We start from the raw sequence: 13,762 nt of genomic DNA, 5'->3' as shown, positions 1-13,762 counted from the left end.
AAACAAAGATTTGTTAAATTGGTGCAGATACAACTGTACTTGTAACCTTACTTCATTACGACATGAAGACTATGGAGAATTCTTAACGTCGACATTGGATGGTGATGAGTGGTCAGCTTCACCTCCAGCCCGCTTTAATTCCAGGGTGAAAGGGACCTCGATACCCACCGACTGGACTTTATAGAGAAGAGAAAAATCCCTGCCCCTGTCAGGTATCGAACTCAGATTCCCGGATGTTCAGCCTAATAGTAACCTAGTCACTGTAATGACTGAACGCTACCGACATTTGATTACTTGTATATCTCTGAAGCACCTCGTGTCTTCCTTTATGTTACGTACCGTATCGAAACATCAGCGAGTCAAATCATTAATCGATCATTGTAGTCCAGTGATCAGCACTCTTGCAGTGTCTATACTGACTAAAATTTCCTCAGTTTCTCCAGACAAATACCGAGATAGTGTCCCAAATTAGGCCGTGAACGCTTCCTGCTACATCCTCTCTAATTCATTATTCACTAATTATCCTATCATTCGAAGTTATAATCTAAGCTACTGACGGTGTTTTTTTTTTTTTCCTTGGCACTACAGCCCCAGTGGGCCTAGGCCTATCTCCATGAACTTCTCCGTTCACTTTGGTTTTTCTAGACCTTACACATTCGGTAGGACTCCTTGGGCTGGTGATCAGCTCGTCTCAAGGCCTCTACCTGTATACAAACACAGAAAAAGGCACACACACACACACACAAACTAAACATCCATGCACTGAGTGGGATTCGAACTCACGATCCCGGTTTCCAAGCGAGCGAAGACAGTACATGCCTTAGACCGCTCGGCTACCGTGACCGGCCGACTGTGGCTTTAGCCTACATAATTACTAAACAGGGAAATTATGTCGCAGTGTTTGTCCATGTGTCACAGTGTTAGGATGGTAACCAAAGTAATATTATCCTCAGTTATTTACAAGAGAACCACAAGATGGTAATCATGTTTCGGCCATTATCTGTGTCATCGTTTGCCGAAAAATTATTATGCGTATGTTATCGGACTGTCTTTCCAGAAATGTTCAAGTTCGCAGCATGCAAATTCAATGAAGTATCAACTTCAAAATATCTGTCAAGAGCTAAGAGTGAATCGGTGTAAGGGCTACCTATGAAATCCGTAGCTAAAGGTGGTAGTTGTATAATCTTTCAGTTGAATTTTCAAACAGAACTGAACCACCAATGTTTTTTTTTAATTCGCTTAGTGGGGGGTGGAGTCCAACTGGGTCCACCAGGCACAGCGGCCACTGACTGGCCTATTGTAGCTTGCCCCGGACTATTATGATGATGGAGAATTTGGTGGAATGAAGATTGGCAGGGAAACTGAAGTACTCGGAGAAAACCAGCCCCATGCCACTTTGTCCACCACAAATTCCACTTAACCAGACCCCGGGATCGAACCCGGGCCGCCGCGGTGGGAAGCTAGCGACTAACCGCTTGAGCTATGGCGCTTTCTACCACCACTGCTTTGTTGAATGAGCTAAGATTATCATAAACGGAATAAAGTAAGAAATAATATAGAAATTATTCGGAAAAAAACACGGAAATAGTTTAATATAGAGATTAGGCTACGCGCTAGACAACTTGGATTCGATTTCAAGCATTGATAGAGCTTTACATCCACACAGCGTCCGGTGGGTAGCGGGGGATATTTCCCTGCGGCTATGAAGCTGACCACCCACCTTTATCTGTGTTGAAGGACCAGAGTTATTTCTCCACTTCCCCATACGCATTCATGACGTGGTGCTTAGTTAAACTAGTACCTAAGTATGAGAATGTTGGATTCTTACCTGAAAGCAGAGACCCTTAACGAACGACGCCAAGTATTTTAAATAGTACGGCGTTAATCCATATGATTGAGATATTGGCACTTAGAGTGGATAAGAAAGTACAAACACTGAATATGGCTACCACAAATGCAAAGGCAGGGTAAACAGTAAAATTAAGTGTAAAGTAAGCAAAGTAAAGGTATCCCTGTAACAGGCCGTGGAGGCCCAAATGATTGTGAAACGTTGAGGTTCCCACATTTTCTAGACAATCGACTCACAGATGGTGGAAACGTTGTCAGACTTACACGCCGGCCGCCCTTTACCCCCAAGAACATTCCAAGAATATTCCTGGTACTATATTTATGTTAGAGGTTGAGTCGACCCCAGGACTATAGTGCGGCTGGAAGGATTAGGTCAATAAAAAAAATCCAATGACCTCTTCGCGACCTGAACCCGCGACCTTCCGCCTTGTAGCATAGTTCTTCAATCAACTACGCTACCGCGTGCCCCCCAAAATTTAGTGTATTGTGAAGTAATATAAATACTTCAAATTTTTCGGAGGAACTAGCTCTAGCCTTCTTCAGGGCCGAGAGTGAACCGGCGATAATGACTTCATTCCATGATACAAAGGTGTATACCAAGAAGGCGAAGAAACAACGGCCTGTGATCATAGTGAAATTGCGTTTACACTTGATACAAACCCAGTTCGACCAGTTTCGAGTCCTTGCATCCTTACATGATCAAGGTCCATAATCAACTGCACTTATATTTTTTCTGTCCGCTCTTGGTGGAATAACCGTGAGCACTGCCATGAGGGAGTGTAAAACCCCGGACTTGTCGATGTAAGAGGCTGACACGGCCGGCACAATCAATACAATTAGGCTCTCATCACCTCGTACTCACTTGCAGCTCGGCGAAGGAGTGTCTCTCAGCAGCGCTCTCTTTTGAGGAGATTCCCAGCGAGGGAGGGGGCGCCAGCGGTCCGATGGATTCTGCGGCAGGGACAAGAGATGGTTACATCTCGGCTCAGACAGGTTACATCACTCTACAAACAATATGAATCACAGTACAAAGAGAGAGAGCTACATCTCGGCACAAACAGGTTACATCACTCTACAGACAGCCTGAATTAAGCAGGATACCTCCCCGCACAAACAGGTTACATCACTCTATAGACAGCCTGAATTAAGCAGGATACCTCCCCGTACAAACAGGTTACATCACTCTACATACAGCCTAAATTAAGCAGGATACCTCCCCGCACAAACAGGTTACATCACTCTATAGACAGCCTGAATTAAGCAGGATACCTCCCCGCACAAACAGGTTACATCACTCTACAGACAGCCTAAATTAAGCAGGATACCTCCCCGCACAAACAGGTTACATCACTCTACAGACAGCCTAAATTAAGCAGGATACCTCCCCGCACAAACAGGTTACATCACTCTACAGACAGCCTAAATTAAGCAGGATACCTCCCCGCACAAACAGGTTACATCACTCTACAGACAGCCTAAATTAAGCAGGATACCTCCCCGCACAAACAGGTTACATCACTCTACAGACAGCCTAAATTAAGCAGGATACCTCCCCGCACAAACAGGTTACATCACTCTACAGACAGCCTAAATTAAGCAGGATACCTCCCCGCACAAACAGGTTACATCACTCTACAGACAGCCTAAATTAAGCAGGATACCTCCCCGCACAAACAGGTTACATCACTCTACAGACAGCCTAAATTAAGCAGGATACCTCCCCGCACAAACAGGTTACATCACTCTACAGACAGCCTAAATTAAGCAGGATACCTCCCCGCACAAACAGGTTACATCACTCTACAGACAGCCTAAATTAAGCAGGATACCTCCCCGCACAAACAGGTTACATCACTCTACAGACAGCCTAAATTAAGCAGGATACCTCCCCGCACAAACATGTTACATCAATCTACAGACAGACTGAATTAAGCAGGATACCTCCCCGCACAAACAGGTTACATCACTCTACAGACAGCCTGAATTAGGACTTCGTTTCTATCTCGCAGAGAAAAAACATCTTCATTATAAAGACCAACCAGTCAGTGCTATACAGGGAAGTAATCTCTGTGGGATGTTATGAAATATATAAATACAATATGTGGACAGGATGGTGAGACTCTTCAAGCTAGAGCAGGCGATACGTAGCCCAGAAGACCACGACATGAGCGACTGATGAACTACGTACTCTGATGTTAATTACAAGAGGACAATACCTGCTTGACGGCCAGGCCGTGGTCATTGTGAAGCGCCGCGACGCCGACCCCTTTACGATCAGTGACGCATTCGTCACACATAAGGACAAAGGGACAAGTGAAGCAGCGATACAGCAGGCCCTGCACGGGGGTGCAGTTACACGAGGTGCAAGTCACGTCTTTATGTACGGGCCGTGGCCCCACTAAGGGTGGCAGCAGCGGCAGGCGCCTGTTGTAGTAGAGAGCGTTGCGAATTTCTTCTCGTAGGTCACGCCAGGTGCAAAAATCTCCCCTGCAGGCACAAAATTCTGTACATTAGCAGGATGCTCCAGAACGTATATAACGTTGGGTGTTCATTGGTTTATTTTATCATTTAAGAACGCTATCCTCTTTAACTGTGACCGCCTCTGTGGTCTAGTGGTCAGAGTTTCTGACTACAAATCCAGAGCTGCGGGTTCGATTCCTGGCGCTACCAGATTTTTTCTGAGTAGTGGGTCTAGAATGGGGTCCACTCAGCCTCGTGATGATAATTGAGGAGCTATTTCAAGAAAATAGTGGCTCCAGTCTGGAAAACCGAGATTAACGTCCGTGGGGATTCGTTGCGCTGACCACGCGACACCCTCTGTCCGCTAAATTTGGCACTAACTTCGCCGATAAGCGGCGGTCGCTCGGTCGCTATAGTTAGCTTGCGGACTAAAACCACGGAGTTTGTTTGTTTATTATCTTTAATTACAGGAGCAATCTATCACACACTGAAGGCAAATGGTGGAATTATAATTGGCAGAGAGAAATGGAATTCCCGGAGAGAGACCTACTCAAATGCCTCTTGTCCGTCACAAATTCCGCATGAATTATCCTGGGACTGAACACGGGCATGCACAGAGAGAAAGAGACGACTAACCGCCTGAGTTATGGCACGGTGTAACGAAGCTGTCCGTAGGCCAGAATATGTAATGTCGATGGCAGAATGATTAGCGGACAATGAATTGTTAATGTTGTGGAAGGAAGAGGTTATGACGCAATTTGAGTTATGGTCCCGGTATTTTCCCGGAGGGACTGAGTGAAATATCGATAAACATCATTAAGGATAGTCGGTCCTCGAGCTGACATTCGAACCCTGAGAGCTTCCGAATGTGAGGCAGGTATGCTTAGCGCCTGACTCATAGTCGTGTTAATGGTTAACTGACAAGAACATGGAGGGAAGTGGTCGTTGTCTATTTGAATGGTCTGTCTCCTAAGGGGCAAAGGATGAATAAAACCACAAGTGAATTGAACAATGACAGTTGTAACCTGCCAAGAAACGACAGCTTTCGACGTAATATCCATTGCAGTCAGCCTTGTAGTAGCGGCAACTTCTCCGACAACTTCGTGTGACGTGCAGTCTATCCATGAGGACAAAGGCGAATATTATACACGTCAAAGTCAGGATTCCGATCTTGTGGAATGTGACTCCGTGTAATTTGGCAGATGGGTGCCAACGTTTCGAAAAACCTACGGCCTTTGTGATCAAGAAGAATAGTCCATACCCTGAAGCTGAAGACGAAAGTTTCCATCGAAATTTAATATCTACTAAGAACATGGCTGAAGCACAATAGACCACTGTAGGTCGCGGTGCAAGGGCCGAGAAGGCTCACCCCTTATACATACATTCATACAAGAATATGGCTACAGATCATAAACATCTTTAGGCGTGAGAAATTCGAAATCGGCGTTGGAAAATTCCCATGATAAAAAATACGACGTGTAATAAAGGAAATATCACAGAATTTTCATAAAATTTTCATATTTAGTACAGAAATTAAATAAAATATAGGTTTGTAAGTCCATCCGACCTTCATTAATATTTAACTAAATTGTTGGTAGCCGGTAGTCACGGTAGCCGAGCGGTCTAAGGCATGCACTGTCTTCGCTCACACGGAAGCCGGGATCGTGGGTTCGAATCCCACAGAGGGCATGGATGTTCAGTGTTTGTGTGTGTGTGCGCTTTTCTGTGTATGTGTACAGGTCTTGCGACGAGCTGATCACCCGCCCAAGGAGACCTACCGAATGTCTAAGATCTAGTAAACCGAAGTGAAACGGAGTTTCATGGAGGTAGGCCAAGGCCCAAATTGGGGCTGCAGCGCCAAATGAAAAAAAAAATTGTTGGTTACTGCGAATTCCGATAAATTCTCACATCGCTGAATGCTGTCAAATTCCGGTCACTCAATGCTGGTATGATGACTACGCCAGCTTCATCATTCACCCATTGCAGTGCTGTGGCTACTACTTAAGCCCTCTTCTTTAACATTTAGGAATTCTGCATTATGCCCAGCCAAAAGAGTTGCTCTTCTCTTATGAAGAGAAAAAGGTAACTACTCAGTGCTTAATAAATTAAGCAGCATACCATGAACATGTATGCGGAGTGGAGGTATAGCTCCACCATTCTTGACCTCGGCACTAGATAGAGGTGAGTGGTGAGCTTCACGCCCCGGCCACTACACGCCTAAGGACAGAGCCTCTGGTAACCATTGGAGAGGAGGCTGGATGAGACCCAGATACACTCTAAACGCTGTGGAGTACAGAAAAATCTCTTACCCTTGACGGGAATAGAACTCCGGTAGTCGAACTCGTACCCCATCGCTATAATGAGTGAGCAATTCCGGCTTTTCTTATGATTATAAGGAGAGAAAATTGCCACGGACGATGAATGTATACTACGTAAGCTGAAAATATCAGCACGACTTTCTGAGAACTTCAGCTGCCGGTAGAGTGTCCCTGAATGAACAACAGAAGGGTCAAGGTCGACAAGCCGTAACCACCATTTCACTTGCCTTATCTTCTGCTAAGGATAGCGAGCACGTTGCAGAAGTATTACTGTAATAAGATTATGATCATGTTAAAGGTGATGCCATGGGGTAAAGTACGAGAAGATAGGCGCTGACGTTTCGGAGGGTCTGCGCATACAGGGTAGAAGTAACGCTTCTGTTCTGGTTCCTCCGCAGACTACCGGCATAAACAGCAAGATTATAGTCCTAATTTTCTCTATCACAAGAACTTCGAAGTTTCATTATTTTTTATTACTAGTGGGGTGGGACTGTCCCTTGCACTGCGGCCACTTCTGGCCTATTGTACCAGCCCCAGATGATAGGTGAGGGTGATTGTGGAGCAATTGGTGGAATGAAGATTGACAGGGGAAACCGAAGTACTCGGAGAAAACCTGCCCCAGCGATACTTTGTCCACCACAAATCCCACTTGACCAGACCAGGGATCGAACCCGGACCGACGCCGTGGAAAGCCAGCGACTAATCGCTTGAGCTATGGCGCGGTCCTAAAACTTCATTATGTCTATAGTTTATACGTACGGTAGGATTTTCTGTTGGAATGGAAGGACTTGGTGTCCGGCCAATACCTGCACAGTGGACAGTTGAGCATCCCGTCATCCCGCCCGTCCTGTAGGTCGTGTGCTGTCTGATGGAGCGCCACAACTTTCATGCACGCGATATGCACCGACTGGCCACACCCGTGTCGGCAGAACGTCACTGTAATGGATAATACAACATGACTTTATCATCGCTTCTACCGTTACAAATGTAGCCTAAGTAGTTTCATGATCTGTTCTTTATTCTGAAAAAGAATACAGGCCAAAAATATACTCCGATGGTCACCACTGCCCATAAAGGGATGAGGAACAAACAAATAAACAAAACAAACTCCGTGGCTTGAGTCCGCAAGCGAACTATACCGACCGAGCGACCGCCGCTTGTCGGCTAAGTCAGTGCCAACTATTGCGGGTAGAGGGTGTCGCGTGGTCAGCGCAAGGGGTCCTCAAGGCCGTTAATCTCAGTTTTCTAGACCGGAGCCCTTATTTCCTTAAAATAGATCCTCAATTATCCCCACGAGGCTGAGTGGACCGCGTTCCAGACTCACTAATTCTCAGAAAATCTGGTAGAGCTGGGAATTGAACCCAGGACCTCTGGATCTGTAGGCAGGAACTCTGACCACTAGACCACATAGGCGGTCTTATGTCGACAAGCAGAAATATAAATTTGAAACTCTGTAGTACTGATGGTTACCACTGCCCATAAAGGGCTGAGGAACAAAGGAAAAAAAAACTCAGTTTTATGTTGGTAAATTAGCTTTCCCCTGGTAATCACTCCACATCTTCTACGTACTAACCTGTGGTATTCGATAGGCCCGACCAACCAGCATATCATACTCAATTTTCTTTATTGCTAGTGGAGTGGGACTAAGTCCCTTGTACTGCGGCCACTTCTGGCCTATTGTACCAGCCCCAGATGATAGGTGAGGGTGATTGTGGAGCAATTGGTGGAATGAAGATTGGCAGGGGAAACCGAAGTACTCGGAGAAAACCTACTCCAGCGCCACTTTGTCCACCACAAATCCTACTTGACCAGACCCGGGATCGAACCCGGGCCGCCGCGTTGGGAAGCCAGCGATTAACCGCTTGAGCTATGGCGTGGCCAACCAACCCATCATACTCAACTTGGTATTAGCCAAACTGAATGCAAATAATTAACTTGGCGTACCGGGTCTTTTAGATTCCAACAGCTCTTCCAGACAAATGGGGCACAAGTCTTTCTGTCCGATTAGTTTAGAGGGCACTGATTCCATGACCTGGAATCTCTTCTTCTCCACACGAAGTGGCCAGACGTGGGACCCTTGAATCAGTTCTTCCAGGTCGTGAGGTACCAGCCCCATCTGCACACAAAAGAGTTCAGGACGAGTTCAGGCAGCCCGCAGTTTCCAGGCTTCTTTAGAGAAGGCAAACGGAAATAAGGCATTGGGAAGTCCATTAAAATACAGTTTCACACACAGATTCGTCCTGGTCTGAATCATTTTCTTATTTATGTGTGTTTTTTTCAACGATGTCTTCAATTCTAAGAATATTTGGCGTCGAGAAATCGGCTAATTAGTGAATATATATTTGAAATTCTGTCTGCAGTATTGCAGTCTCCATGGATACGACGCAGTATACGAGAATATGGATGTAACAGGTTCCTCTAAAACGATGATAAAGATCTACCAGGATACACGGCGCCACATTCTAGAAGACATCAATCTTCATAGTGAATAACTGGATACAAACAGATGAACAAGCATGTAAGAAAATAGACATTCGGAAGACCAGGACGCGAAGTAAAGATAATATTAAAATGGAATTTCATTAAATAGTTTATGAGGGTGGGAGATAAATAGAAATGACTTAGAATAGAGGGATTCAGTATTGGCGGCGCTGAAATTTCGTACTGAGTTAGAGACAGGGAGATGCTATCATATTCTAATTTGTCTGCTTCACACTAAAACGCTCCGTGTTTGAAGGTAAGGTCAGAAAATTTGTCTCTGTAACCAATCAGAGCGCTTGGGAACATAAGTAGGACTTGGAGGATAAATTTTCACTCATTCTAGGTCTCAATATTTCACTACTTCAATTTTCAATCACTTAGACAGGAAATAGGAGCAGATTAGAAAATGTATGCATGGCGTAACAGTTCTTGCAAGTTTGTTCACTTTTGCTCAATTTCCTTGAAAAGTTAACATTGCCACATTGGGTATAAATATATAATTCATTTCTCTCTGCAGATTTTATTAGAAAGATTTTCCCTCCAATAAATATTGCTATGTGTAGGGTGGTACGCGTGAGGAAAATAACGGGTTCTAGTTCGGATGATTAGATCTATTAGCACCCTGGTTACAAGTTCTCTTAATCACACTTAAATACAGCGCTAGTGCTGATTTACACAACTTTCCAAGCTACCGTTGCACACGCGCTAGGATTCGCCGTCTTCACTATTCGTCTCCTGGCAACGGATCTCAACACAGAAATTAGCATTTCAAACCGCTCTGAAGTCTTCTTGCTGTTTCGTCTTCAATCATTCTGGAACGTCGGAATTAAAATTTCTTCTGGAGTCACTCCTACAGCTTACGACTGACACGCAACTGCCCAGAACTAATTCTGTCACTCCCTTCTCTTATAAGCACTATGCGCAGACCCCATGGAAAACAACGTCTCTATTGTTGATGACCTCACCGCTTTCATAGCATGGTCCGATATGCGTAAATGTGTTTACCCAGCAGATGCTTACAAATGGATTGCATAACCCGTTATTCTACTGTTGCTTGGCGCAGACCACATAGAAATCACAGCATCATCTATTGTTGCGTAACCTAGCAACGGACTGTTTATCAATAATCTATCTTTGTGGGAACTTGTTTACCAATACGTTGCCTAAAAATGGGTGAAAAGGTAAACGTATCCCTGTAACAGGCCTTGAGGCCCATAGGGTTGTGAGATGTTGTGGTTCCCACATTTTCTAGACAATCGGCTCGTAGATGGCGGCAAGGTTGTCAGGCCTACGTGCCGGCCGCCCTTTACCCCGAAGAACATTCAAAGAATATTCCAGGTACTCATTTCTGTTAGAGGCTGACTCCACCCCAGGGCTATAGTGCGGCTGGAAGGATTAGGTAAATCGAAAAACTTAAATTGCCTCATCGGGATTCGATCCCGCGACCTTCCGGCTTGTAGCATAGTGTCTCAACCAAATGGGTATACATGTAACAATATTTAATAAGGTATGTTTGAGATGGTTACAGAAATGCCTATAGGCCCATAACTGCTGTCTGACTTTAACCGAAACTTGACTGTATAGATAAATGTAAGAAAATATCAACAACAGAAGCCATGATCTTCCGTTCAGATGTTATCGAGTTGTAACATACGGAGAAACAGTCCTGGATAAGCCAACACGCAGCTTTAATTACGGACGCAACAAGAAATGGAACAGATTGGGTATCAGCACAATCAGACCCATTAGCCCATGTGAACATAGTGGCAAGGGAGAGTCCTCAAAGCCTTTGTCAGGACTTGAACCCCATACCTGGTAGGAGAGAGGATCTTCAGGCTTCAGTCGTAGCTTCCTGAGGAGGGTCCAGCAGATATGTAAACACAGTTCTCGCTCCTGGCGATAAGTCCGGCAGTTACAAACGTGGGGGTCTCCAAGTCGTACCTGAAACAAGCACAGAGAACGTGTTTTCTCAGTTTCTCAGCTGCAAACTGCAGTACACAGGAACAATTATAATGCACTATGGCGTGCCTGTTGAAAACTAAATTGCAGAAATCTGATAGTTCTCTTGCTACGGTTTCCACAGGTAACCACACTCCACTGGTCCACTCCTATAACGTAAAATGTAAAAATGTCCCTGTGTATAACTAATTAAGCACTATACCATGAACACGTATGGGGGAGTGGATAAATAAATTCACTTACTCTTAACTTCTCCATTACTTGGAAGTGAGTTGTCAACTTCACGCCCCGGCCGCTTTGCCTCCAGGGGAGAAGTCCCCTCTACCCATTGGATAGGAGGCTGGGTGGGCCCCAGAACCGATCTTGACGGCGTGGAGAGAAGAAAATCTTATCTCTAGCGGGTCTCAAACTCCGAACCTTCGGCGGTCCAGCCCGTATCCAGTCGCTATACCGACTGCGGTCCCACTGGTCCACTCTTAAATATTATAACGTTTGAAGGAACCAGAATTTCACTTAGTATATACATTATAAACTTGGTTTTTTAAGACAGCTTGATTTAACAAATATAACAACAACAACAACAACAACAACAAAAATAAAAATAACAAATCGCAACATTCTGGTGTCAGAAGTGATTGGATTGGAGACCGCAGTAAGAAGCGATATGGCCACACTATGGGCATGCAACAGATGATGAAACGCCTGCTGTCAAAAATGAACGCCAACAAAGCAAAAAACGGACGCTACGATAAAGGAAATGCTGGCCAAGATGGACGCCAATCAAGAAAAGACAGATACCTGAAGAGTTGAAATGGAGGTATGGCGAGAAAGACGACGGCCTGCCAAGAAGCGACGGAGGTCTGTCTGGAAATTAAGGAGCCAACCTCACTGGAGGTAGATCCTGAGACGGAGATGGGCAGGTCCCTAAGGAAGAGGCCACAGTAGAAACTTTTAGAGCATTGAAGAAGCGACATGGGGACCCACAACTAGCCGTGAGACGCCGCGGTCAGCCGAAGAAACGGACCCAAGGCAGTGGTGGGTCTCGAAAAAGTCGGCCGCCGCCTGCAGAGGGATGACCCGCAGTGCCATTCCTGCACGGCATTGGGGACAAAATCGTCAGGTACAAGGCCAGAACAATGTTGCAAGAGGAGTCCCTAAAGGACGGACGTTCGGGAAGAGACGTCGGGCGACACCGGAAGACATCACTGGAAAAATGAACCGCAGCTCATGACAGGAGCCACGGAAGCTGAAGAATCTCCATTGTTAAGATTTGTCGTCTAAGGGAAACTTTGCAGAGGAATAGCCATTGTTGAGAACTGTTACCAAGCAACGACTAGTGAAAGCAGACTGAGAAGTCTTAGAGTGGAGTAATTTGTAGTGTGGAAATCAGCAACAGTGTTAGTTATTTGCAGTTACGGCCTCTAAATGGTCAATAAATCTATTCACCAATCCTTATTCCGTCTAAAGTCTCACATAAAACAAAAACACACTCAGTCCATGGTTTTATTGCGCAGAGCAAACTACACCGACTGAGCAACCGCCACTTGTCGGCGAAGTTAGTGCCAACTTTAGCGAATAGTGGGTGTCGTGTGGTCAGCGCAACGAATCCCCACGGCCGTTAATCTCGGTTTTCTAGACCGGAGCCGCCATTTCCTTGAAATAGCTCCCCAATTATCTTCACGAGGCTGAGTGGACCCCGTTCCAGACCCACTACTTCTCAGAAAATCTGGTATCGCCGGGAATCGAACCCGGACTTCTCGATTTGTAGTCAGGAACTCTGACCACTAGATCACAGAGACGGTCATAGTCTCACATACATTTGATAATAATGTAATTGTCATAGACATTACCGCGGAATAAGAAAATTGACAATCATGTAACTTTTAATTTATAACTCATATACCAAGTTTCATTGAAATCCATTTTAGTAATTTCGGGAAAGGACAGACCTGCAAAGGCTTCCTTCGGCCCTCCTCCTGTAACTTGTAGGCTGCAGGGCCGCTCTGTCTGACCAGAAAGACCCGTGACCCGCCGGAAACAGCCAACAGCTGCCTTCCCCTGACCTTCTCCGGACACACTTGCCTCCATCCACTATTCCGGGCCATTCTGCTACAACATAGGATCTTCGATTCCTCAGGAAATACCGCTATCCAAGGACGTTATATCTGTCATAAACAATTTTCATTCTTCAGCGATTTGTGCATTTGGTTTTTATTTGTACCGGTTACTCTTTTGTTCCCTCTTCAAGTTCTCTTGTTCTGTAATTCCTCGATTCACACCGAGCGACCACAGGAATGTCGGACGCTGGCCTTGAGGGTTCGTAGTAGCGATTCCCCCACCCCCATCCCCACCCATCGGCCTCTTCTGTTCATTCACTTATAAAGACTGGGGATCAGTTAGGACCCTGACACAGATACAGAGATATAAATTACTGCAGTCGCAATTTTGAAACAGAAAGGAATTGCGTGTCTTTTAAGCAATTTAATTCTAACTTTGTCTTGTGACCACAATAAAAATAATAAATAATATTTCAAGCCTGAGATCAACTTAGTAAACATGTTATACATTGCCTCGTGCAATATCTTGGCCTTGTCGTCTGTGACCTTGAGGGTTTTAGCACGCTCTTTTAGCTGCGGCTCTGTGTTTATATATTCTCGTCGAATAAAGGCATTCATCATAGAGACATTCATATTCTC

At 45.2% G+C, this 13,762-nt stretch overlaps 1 protein-coding gene across 1 annotated transcript in view; it reads right to left on the bottom strand.

The window, feature by feature from the left end:
• LOC111865124 (E3 ubiquitin-protein ligase Zswim2-like) overlaps positions 1-13,762 on the bottom strand; it is a 111,099-nt gene that overhangs the window by 88,436 nt on the left and 8,901 nt on the right. Inside the window, exons 2-7 of the mRNA XM_033751693.1 lie at positions 13,016-13,231; positions 10,920-11,048; positions 8,571-8,742; positions 7,433-7,562; positions 4,065-4,335; positions 2,711-2,799 (exon numbers count right to left, since the gene is read on the bottom strand). Of these exons, the coding sequence (XP_033607584.1) occupies positions 2,711-2,799; positions 4,065-4,335; positions 7,433-7,562; positions 8,571-8,742; positions 10,920-11,048; positions 13,016-13,171 (947 nt within the window). The 5' untranslated portion in view covers positions 13,172-13,231. The remainder of the gene's footprint in view (positions 1-2,710; positions 2,800-4,064; positions 4,336-7,432; positions 7,563-8,570; positions 8,743-10,919; positions 11,049-13,015; positions 13,232-13,762) is intronic.

The sequence above is a fragment of the Cryptotermes secundus genome, unplaced genomic scaffold (genome assembly GCF_002891405.2).
Source record: "Cryptotermes secundus unplaced genomic scaffold, Csec_1.0 scaffold2, whole genome shotgun sequence".
Lineage (NCBI taxonomy): Eukaryota > Metazoa > Arthropoda > Insecta > Blattodea > Kalotermitidae > Cryptotermes > Cryptotermes secundus.
The sequence above is the reverse complement of the archived record's forward strand: the minus strand, read 5'-3'. Positions and strand labels throughout refer to the sequence as shown.